The sequence below is a fragment of the Oncorhynchus mykiss genome, chromosome 12 (assembly GCF_013265735.2).
Source record: "Oncorhynchus mykiss isolate Arlee chromosome 12, USDA_OmykA_1.1, whole genome shotgun sequence".
Classification (NCBI taxonomy): domain Eukaryota; kingdom Metazoa; phylum Chordata; class Actinopteri; order Salmoniformes; family Salmonidae; genus Oncorhynchus; species Oncorhynchus mykiss.
In genome coordinates, this window is record NC_048576.1 from 87,765,590 (window position 1) to 87,776,782 (window position 11,193).

Consider the following 11,193-nt stretch of genomic DNA (forward strand, 5'->3'; position numbering starts at 1 on the left):
GTGTTGTGCTACTGCCTGATGAGACCTGTTGATTCCTCAGAGCACACTGTCTATTGAACCAAACCTTGTTGTTCAACTCCTGCTCTGCTCCCACTGTCTATAGAAGCTCTATAGCAACCTGGAGATGAGGAGAGAGAGAGAGAGAGAGAGAGAGAGAGAGAGAGAGAGAGAGAGAGAGACCAAGAAGATGGATAGGAGATGAAAGAACCAGAGAGGGAGACAGAGTTTTGTAGGGGAGGATGAGGGCGAGACCAGGAAGTAAACAACAAGAAGAGGGGGGAGAGGAACGATGTAAAGAGAGGATAACAAGTGGAGGAGTAGGATGAGAGGAGGGGGATGGCCGACAGATGAATGTCCGTTCCTGAGAGCTTTTCCATGACTACCTCATTTTTACATTTATTTAACTGTTATTTTACCAGGTAAGTTGACTGAGAACACATTCTCATTTACAGCAACGACCTGGGGAATAGTTACAGGGGAGAGGAGGGGGATGAATGCACTAATTGTAAACTGGGGATGATTAGGTGGCCATGATGGTTTGAGGGCCAGATTGGGAATTTAGCCAGGACACCGGGGTGAACACCCTACTCTTACGATAAGTGCCATGGGATCTTTAATGACCTCAGAGAGTCAGGACACCCGTTTAACGTCCCAATCCGAAAGACGGCACCCTACACAGAGCAGTATCCCCAATCAATGCCCTGGGGAATTTGAATATTTTTTAGATCAGAGGAAAGAGTGCCTCCTACTGGCCCTCCAACACCACTTACAGCAGCATCTGGTCTCCCATCCAGGGACCAACCAAGACCAACCCTGGTTAGCTTCAGAAGCAAGGGTGGTATGCTGCTGGCAATAATGATTAGTTCTAACCCATAAACATTGACATGAGATCTAAGTCCTCCTTTAAATAGTGCTGTGTGGTATTGAGGATACTGTACACCTTCCTCAGTGTTTTCTTACAGCTTAACACTGCCTAGTTGGTTTTTATGTGGGTAACGGATACACTTTCAACACCAGTCAGAACTGTCACTGTGTCAACAGCTTTAAAAACACCTATCTATCTATTTCTACCCTCTCTCCCTCCTCCCTCCTCCCTCCTCCCCTGTCATCTCTGGCTCATCTCCTCCCCGACAGGCCGCTGCCTGGTGGATATAACACTGGGAATTTCCTCCTTCTCTTCCTCCATCATTTCCCCAGACAATGCCTCACTTTAGAAGGAGGAGAGCATCCTCCGCTTTGCCTCCCTTCCTGAGACTCTCCCCAAAGCCACTGTCCCTTCCCTCTGTCAACTCCGGTCCCTGCATCCTCCTTTCCTCCTCCTTCCCTCCATTCTCTTTTTTTCATCAGTACACAAGAGAATCTTCTCCCTTCCGTCTGATATCCTTTCTGTCACTTTTCCTTCCCCATGTTCTTCATCCACAATGAAGTCGCTTCCCTCCATCCTATCTTCTATCTCTCCCTCCATCCTATCTTCTATCTCTCCCTCCATCCTATCTTCTATCTCTCCCTCCATCCTATCTTCTATCTCTCCCTCCATCCTATTCTTCTCCCTCCACCCTATCCTCTGCTCTCCCTCCATCCTATCCTCCTCTCTCTCTCCCTCCATCCTATCCTCCTCTCTTTCTAAATTCTATCATACTCTATCCCTCCATCCTATTCTCCTCTCTCCCTCCCTCCATCCATCCTATCCTCCTCTCTCCCTCCATCCTATCCTCTGCTCTCCCTCCCTCCATCCTATCCTCCTCTCTCCCTCCATCCTATCCTCTGCTCTCCCTCCATCCTATCCTCCTCTCTCCCTCCCTCGATCATATCCTCCTCTCTTTCTAAATTCTATCATACTCTATCCCTCCATCCTATTCTCCTCTCTCCCTCCCTCCATCCATCCTATCCTCCTCCCTCCCTCCATCCATTCTATCCTCCTCCCTCCCTCCATCCTATCTTCTATCTCTCCCTCCATCCTATTCTTCTCCCTCCACCCTATCCTCTGCTCTCCCTCCATCCTATCCTCCTCTCTCTCTCCCTCCATCCTATCCTCCTCTCTTTCTAAATTCTATCATACTCTATCCCTCCATCCTATTCTCCTCTCTCCCTCCCTCCATCCATCCTATCCTCCTCTCTCCCTCCATCCTATCCTCTGCTCTCCCTCCCTCCATCCTATCCTCCTCTCTCCCTCCATCCTATCCTCTGCTCTCCCTCCATCCTATCCTCCTCTCTCCCTCCCTCGATCATATCCTCCTCTCTTTCTAAATTCTATCATACTCTATCCCTCCATCCTATTCTCCTCTCTCCCTCCCTCCATCCATCCTATCCTCCTCCCTCCCTCCATCCATTCTATCCTCCTCCCTCCCTCCATCCTATCTTCTATCTCTCCCTCCATCCTATTCTTCTCCCTCCACCCTATCCTCTGCTCTCCCTCCATCCTATCCTCCTCTCTCCCTCCATCCTATCCTCCTCTCTTTCTAAATTCTATCATACTCTATCCCTCCATCCTATTCTCCTCTCTCCCTCCCTCCCTCCATCCTATCCTCCTCCCTCCCTCCATCCTATCCTCCTCACTCCCTCCATCCTATCCTCCTCTCTCCCCCATCCTATCCTTCTCTCTCCTCCATCCTATCCTCCTCTCTTTCGAAATTCTATCATACTCTATCCCTCCATCCTATCCTCCTCTCTCCCTCCATCCTATCCTCCTCTCTCCCTCCATCCTATCCTCTTCTCTCCCTACATCCTATCCTCCTCTCTCCCTCCATCCTATCCTCCTCTCTCCCTCCATCCTATCCTCCTCTCTCCCTCCATCCTATCCTCCTCTTTCCCTCCATCCTATCCTCCTCTCTCCCTCCATCCTATCCTCCTCTCTCCCTCCATCCTATCCTCCTCTCTCCCTCCATCCTATCCTCCTCTCTCCCTGACACACACGCAGTCATGCACACACAGACACACACATAAATAAAAACGCACACCCACGCACATAAGCACACACAAACAACGCACACCTCCCCACTGAGGCAAGCAGATCAATGACCCAAATATAAAATATCTTTATTAGAGATAAATACGTTCACCACACTCCCTGACAACATACAGTATACATACACAAAACTCCCTGACAACATACAGTATACATACACCAAACTCCCTGACTACATACAGTATACACACACCAAACTCCCTGACTACATACAGTATACATACACCAAACTCCCTGACTACATACAGTATACATACACCAAACTCCCTGACAACATACAGTATACACACACCAAACTCCCTGACTACATACAGTATACATACACCAAACTCCCTGACTACATACAGTATACATACACCAAACTCCCTGACTACATACAGTATACACACACCAAACTCCCTGACAACATACAGTATACATACAGTATACATACACCAAACTCCCTGACTACATACAGTATACATACACTAAACTCCCTGACAACATACAGTATACACACACCAAACTCCCTGACTACATACAGTATACATACACTAAACTCCCTGACTACATACAGTATACATACAGTATACATACAGTATACACACACCAAACTCCCTGACAACATACAGTATACATACAGTATACATACACCAAACTCCCTGACTACATACAGTATACATACACTAAACTCCCTGACAACATACAGTATACACACACCAAACTCCCTGACTACATACAGTATACATACACTAAACTCCCTGACCACATACAGTATACATACACTAAACTCCCTGACTACATACAGTATACATACAGTATACATACAGTATACATACACTAAACTCCCTGACTACATACAGTATACATACACCAAACTCCCTGACAACATACAGTATACATACAGTATACATACACCAAACTCCCTGACTACATACAGTATACATACACTAAACTCCCTGACAACATACAGTATACATACACTAAACTCCCTGACTACATACAGTATACATACAGTATACATACAGTATACATACACTAAACTCCCTGACTACATACAGTATACATACACCAAACTCCCTGACAACATACAGTATACATACACCAAACTCCCTGACTACATACAGTATACATACACTAAACTCCCTGACAACATACAGTAAACATACACCAAACTCCCTGACTACATACAGTATACATACACCAAACTCCCTGACTACATACAGTATACATACACCAAACTCCCTGACTACATACAGTATACATACAGTATACATACACTAAACTCCCTGACTACATACAGTATACACACACCAAACTCCCTGACTACATACAGTATACATACACCAAACTCCCTGACTACATACAGTATACATACACCAAACTCCCTGACTACATACAGTATACATACAGTATACATACAGTATACATACAGTATACATACAGTATACACACACCAAACTCCCTGACCACATACAGTATACATACACCAAACTCCCTGACTACATACAGTATACATACACTAAACTCCCTGACTACATACAGTATACATACAGTATACATACAGTATACATACAGTATACACACACCAAACTCCCTGACCACATACAGTATACATACACTAAACTCCCTGACTACATACAGTATACATACACCAAACTCCCTGACTACATACAGTATACACACACCAAACTCCCTGACTACATACAGTATACATACACCAAACTCCCTGACAACAAACAGTATACATACACCAAACTCCCTGACTACATACAGTATACATACAGTATACAAGACTGTGGGGAACCTAACTAGTGACTACACTCATGCATCAGGACTCTGTTTACAGTAAGCACAGGAGCTGCTCCCTGGTGAGACGTTGGTTAATTGGTTGTGAATTAAAAGGTACAGAGAGTTATTGACATCAGGGATCAACAGCAGTAGAACAGCTGCAATGGTGCACTCATAAACTCTTAAAGGGTTCTTCAGCTGTCCCCACAGGATAACCCTTTGAAGAACCCTTTCAGTTCCAGGTAGAACCCTTTTGGGTTGCATGCAGAACCCTTTCTACAGAGGGTTCTACATGTCACCAAACATGTTCTACCTGGAGCCAAAAATAGTTGTACCTGGAGCCAAAAAGGGTTCTCCTATGGGGACAGCTGAAGAACCCTATTGGAACCCTTTCTTCTAAGAGAGTATAGCTGTAGGACCTAGTATAGCACTGTTTCATATATCCCTCATGGTATGACCTAGCCTGGCTACACCATGACTCAACACTGTTTCAGATATCCCTCATGGTATGACCTAGCCTGGATACACCATGACTCCATACTGTTTCAGATATTCCTCATGGTATGACCTAGCCTGGATACACCATGACTCAACACTGTTTCAGATATTCCTCATGGTATGACCTAGCCTGGCTACACCATGACTGAACACTGTTTCAGATATCCCTCATGGTATGACCTAGCCTGGATACACCATGACTCTATACTGTTTCAAATATTCCTCATGGTATGACCTAGCCTGGCTACACCATGACTCAACACTGTTTCAGATATCCCTCATGGTATGACCTAGCCTGGATACACCATGACTCTATACTGTTTCAAATATTCCTCATGGTATGACCTAGCCTGGCTACACCATGACTGAACACTGTTTCAAATATTCCTCATGGTATGACCTAGCCTGGCTACACTATGACTGAACACTGTTTCAGATATTCCTCATGGTATGACCTAGCCTGCTACACCATGACTGAACACTGTTTCAGATATTCCTCATGGTATGACCTAGCCTGCTACACCATGACTCAACACTGTTTCAGATATTCCTCATGGTATGACCTAGCCTGCTACACCATGACTGAACACTGTTTCAGATATTCCTCATGGTATGACCTAGCCTGGCTACACCATGACTCAACACTGTTTCAGATATTCCTCATGGTATGACCTAGCCTGGATACACCATGACTCAACACTGTTTCAGATATTCCTCATGGTATGACCTAGCCTGGCTACACCAGGACTGAACATTGTACTTTTGTGTGGTCTAGCCAGGCTAGGTAACACCAACCATAAACAAGAATCCCCCAAAAAGTATGTCCTCTCAATAACATGCAGTAGAGACGGTCAAACTATCTATGGTATAAGAAGACATTATTTAATTTCCACAACCACCACATAAAAGTCCTCAATAATTTGTATGACACCTAACTATGCTGAAACAATACCTAAACTTATACTTGTGTTTCATTGCTTTGCCTAGGCTACAAACCATAACTTTAATACAGCAACAGAACAGTTGAATTCCTGTTAGTCACACATAAGCATAGACACAGACTATAACACATCCCCGGCCCAGTGTTGTGGTACTGTAGGGTACTGTGATGTTTGCTGCTGCCTGAACACGCTGGTTTAGTTCCCATAGAGCAGCAGCCTCGTGAGGCAGAGAGAGAGAGCGCCCGTTAAGAACGGGTGAGCGATTAATTAAATAGGTGGCAATTCGTCATAGCTCTGTCGTCTGGCTTCCTCACTCAGGTCTCAGGGTGCCACTTCACTGACTCTGCTGTTATTAATCTCTCTCCCTCTCGTTGTCGTTCTCTCTCTTCACCTCTCTCTTTCTCTTCTAATTTCTCTATCCATTTTTTTTTCACTTCTCTCTTTTTTCTCTCCATGTTCACCTCTCTTGCTCTGTCGTTCTATCGCTCCGTCGTTCTCTTGCTCTGTCGTTCTCCCTCTCCCTCTTTACCCCTTTCTCCCTCTTTCCCTCCAACTTCACCTCTCTCTCCTTCTTCATCTCTCTCTTTCTCTTTCTCTCACTCTCCTTTTCTGGCTCTTCACCTCTCTCTCCTTCTTCATCTCTCTCTTTCTCTTTCTCTCACTCTCCTTTTCTGGCTCTTCACCTCTCTCTCCTGATACAGCTCTCTCTCCATTCTCACCTCTCTTTCTCTCCTGATCTTCCTCTCTATTTAAACTTCTTCCTCGTTATCTCTCTCATTCTCAGTTTCACTTTTCACCCTCAAGTCTGTTGCACATCTTTTTCTCAACACCTCTTATCTTTGTCCTAGAAATAACATTCTCTTTCTCACATCCTCTCATCATGCACTCACTCTACCTCCATCTTCAAATCTATCCATCCCTCTCTCTTTATGTCATTCTACATCGAGGTCACTGTAAGTAACCTAAAGACAAGATGATTTACATACGTACCCAAAGCCCACAGCAGTCTCAGAACAGACTAATGGCACAGTGTGTTAATTACATCCCATTGGGCAAACACTGGTTGAATCAATATTGTTTCCATGTCAGTTCAACAAAATGACATTGAACCAATGTGGAATAGACGTTGAATTGACGTCTGTGCCCAGTGGGAGTGCAACTAACTCCAAGCTACAACACAGACAAATAGGTATCTAGGCAGCAATATTATTACTCCAAATGAACATTACAGTCAAGCTATCAGTCCAGGTCAGGTGGAATGATATGTCAGCAAAACTACTGTAGTAGAACAAGTAAAAATCAACCATTTCAAAATCAGAAGATTCAAACTCCTTCCATCTTCCAAGGATTCAGCATTCAGGGCTGCAAACATAATTGATTGTGGTCAGCTACTATAGTATAGATTTACCTTCCAACAGAAAAATGGAGCCGGAGGAGGTTAAAGGGGCTTTCTTTCTTCAAGACAGCAGGCGACGTGCAGGAAACAGTTTTATGATAGTTTGGCATACAAAGCACTTCTATTACCTTGAATTGCAGATTCCCTTATTGAGAACAGTGTACATCTTGACATCTCTTACTCCTGATCCATTGTAATAGAAAGTGGGACATCCCTTATGAAACTCTTATCAAACACAGATCACTGTATTACTGCTCAGAATAAGGGCCAGTCAATTCACTCCACACTCTACTTACAACTAGCATGGAGTGCAACAACCTCTTTTAGTGAAGGCATTTAAAACATGCCATGTTGAAAATAAAACCAGAGTATAACGTATTGAAGAACGTAGGGTAATAGCTTTAGAATTGAGGGTTGTAATCTTTTTTCCCTCTTGAAACAAATTGAGGTGAAGTTCTGGTCTGCAGCTGAAGCAGAGTGAATATATCTGCTATAGCCTCAAGGGCAGAACATAGACTTTAATCATAGATTGGACATCAGCATTTGTCCTGACCCCTAGCCTCTCTCTCCCTCTCACTCTCTAGCCACCACAACACATAGAACAAGACCAGAGGTAATATTTGACATATACAGTGCATTCTGAAAGTATTCAGACCCCTTGACTTTTTCCACATTTTGTTTCGTTACGGCCTTATTCTCACATTGTTTCCCTCTTCGATCTACACACAATACCCCATAATGATGAAGCGAAAAACAGGTTTTTAGAAATTGTTGCAAATGCATTAAAAATAAAAACAGAAATACCTTATTTACATAAGTATTCAGACCCTTGTCTATGAGACTCAAAATTGAACTCAGGTGCATCCTGTTTCCACTGATCATTCTTGAGATGTTTCTAAAACTTGATGGTAGCCCACCTGTGGTAAATTCAATCGATTGGACATGATTTGGAAAGGCACAAACCTGTCTATATAAGGTCCCACAGTAGTCATAGCAAAAACCAAGCCATTAGACCACCCGGCCAAACTGAGCAATCGGGGGAGAAGGGCCTTGGTCAGGGAGGTGACCAAGAACCCGATGGTCACTCTGATCGATGGCAGAACCTTCCAGATGGACAACCATCTCTGCAGCACTCCACCAATCAGGCCTTTATGGTAGAGTGGCCAGACGGAAGACACTCCTCAATAAAAGACACATGACAGCTCGCTTGAAGATTGCCCAAAGTCACCTATAGACTCTCAGACCATGAGAAACAAGATTCTCTGGTCTGATGAAACCAAGATTGAACTCTTTAGCATGAATGTCAAGTGTCACATCTGGAGGAAACCTGGCACCATCCGTACGGTGAAGCATGGTGGTGACAGCATCATGCTGTGGGGATGTTTTTCAGCAGAGCAAAGTACAGATGAAAACCTGCTCCAGAACTCTCAGGACCTCAGACTGGGGCGAAGGTTCACATTCCAACAGGACAACGACCCTAAGAACACAGCCAAGACAACGCAGGAATGGCTTTGGAACAAGTCTCTGAATGTCCTTGAGTGGCCCAGCCAGAGCCCGGACTTGAACCAGATCGAACATCTCTGGAGAGACCTGAAAATAGCTGTGCAGTGACGCTCCTCATCCAACCTGACAGAGCTTGAGAGGATCTGCAGAGATCCTCCCCAAATACAGGTGTGCCAAGCTTACAGCTTCATACCCAAAAAGTCTTGAGGCTGTAATCGCTGCCAAAGGTGCTTTAACAAAGTACTGAGTGAAGGGTCTGAATACTTATTTAAATACGTTTGCAACAATTTCTTAAAACATGCTTTTTCTTTGTCAATACGAGGTATTGTGAATAAATTGATGAGGATTTAAAAAAAATCAATTTTAGAATTAGGCTGTAACATAACAAAATGTGGAAAAAGTCAAGGGGTCTGAATACTTCCCGAATGCACTGTAATTACAGTGGTTAAATGTCACTATTTTGACACATTCTAATGAGACCCTGTTGCCCAGACTGGGTAAGTGTTCATCCATAGACCACACAGTAGGGAAGCAGACACATAAAATCTGTCTTGTGAATGAACTCACCAATAAGTCTTTACAGAAACGATGAAGTACTGTAAGTAACCCAACAACACGAGTGCTTGTAGGCTATGCACCTGAAAGCCACGGCAGTCTCAGTATAGACTAATGGTACAGTGTGTTCATTTAAGTGTGTCTACCCACAGCTATAACACAGACGTAGTTCTTTAGGCACAATGTGTTCTACTCCAAACACATATTACAGTCAAGCTATCAGCCCAGGTCTGAACTGACCCATACGTCTTTGGATCAGACATGACTGGAATGCATCAATATCTTTCAGAGGTCAGAGAGCCGGTTAACACACAGTATGTCCTAGAGGTCAGAGAGCCGTGTCTGTGTAGGAAAGACAATCCCAAATGATGTCCTAGAGGTGGCATCTGTGTAGGAAAGACAGTCCCAAACGATGTCCTAGAGTTGACGGCTACGTAGGAAAGACAGTCCCACATTATGTCCTAGAGGTCACGTCTCCGTAGGAAATAGTCACATTTCAGGACCAGTCATCACCTGGATAAATCCTTCAGGTCTCTCTTTCTGCTTCATTATAATTCACTGGGTGAACAGAAGCCGGATAATTTAAAAGAGGTGAAATTTGAGCTGAGTAACAGAAAATAACATTTCATCCCTTTTTTCATTTGTCTGGCTTTTTATCTCTGTTGATCCAACAGACCGACGTGCGGGCGCACACACGCAAGTAGTTCTGTGTTTGTGTGTGTGCGGCATGGGCACACACACACACTGGCACAGACACATGCACACACACTCGAGCACACAGATAAGACAAGGTCAATGTGAGATATAAATTAATGACTAGAGCAGTTGAGTACAAAACACAGACTTCAAACAAACTCACTTAGAGTATAGCAAACACACACACACACACTGTCATACAAACACAAACAAATACATATTCACACAAAATACATATACGTAGTAAGACAGGCACAACACACACACACAAACAATGCACACACAGTCACACACACACACTCTCTCTAATCCATCCTCTCCCCCCTGTCCCTCTTACCGGGCAGGCCGAGGCAGAGCAGGGCGCTGTAGTAGATGACGGGCAGTGGTCCGAGGGGGCAACCCTGGGGAGTGTCGGCCGGCTGCTGCCCCGGGCTCCAGGCACTGCTGTTGGGGGGGGAAAGGAGGGTGAAGATGTGGCTGTGCTCCATGGCCCTCCTCTTCCTCGTCCTTAAATGCTCAGGAGTGTGTGAGCTCAGCTCGGCTCGGCGTCGGGGAAGCCCAGAAACACACACACTCTCACAGACCCAGACAGCAGGACTGAGACAGAGAAAGGGAGAGAAAGAGGGAGAGAGGGAGAGAGATAGAGAGGGAGGGAGGGAGAGGGAGAGAGAGAGAAAGAGAGAGAGAGAGAGAGAGAGAGAGAGAGAGAGAGAGAGAGAGAGAGAGGGTGCTCTGTCCTTGGGTGCCAGTCGGCATAAGTGTGAGGTATGTGTTGAAGCTGGGGTTGCGCGAGCGTTTCTGCGTGTCTGAGTGAGAGAGAGAAGAAGAGAGAGGGAGATGAGGGGGAGAAGTGGCTGTAAGTGTCTGTG

The 11,193-nt window shown here is 44.8% G+C and overlaps 1 protein-coding gene across 1 annotated transcript in view; it reads right to left on the reverse strand.

Moving 5' to 3' along the window:
- LOC110486944 (probable G-protein coupled receptor 139) overlaps positions 1-10,954 on the reverse strand; it is a 26,143-nt gene extending 15,189 nt beyond the window's left edge. Inside the window, exon 1 of the mRNA XM_036939037.1 lies at positions 10,662-10,954. Coding sequence (XP_036794932.1) covers positions 10,662-10,812 — 151 coding nt within the window. The 5' untranslated portion in view covers positions 10,813-10,954. The remainder of the gene's footprint in view (positions 1-10,661) is intronic.
- Between the last annotated feature and the right edge of the window lie 239 nt (positions 10,955-11,193).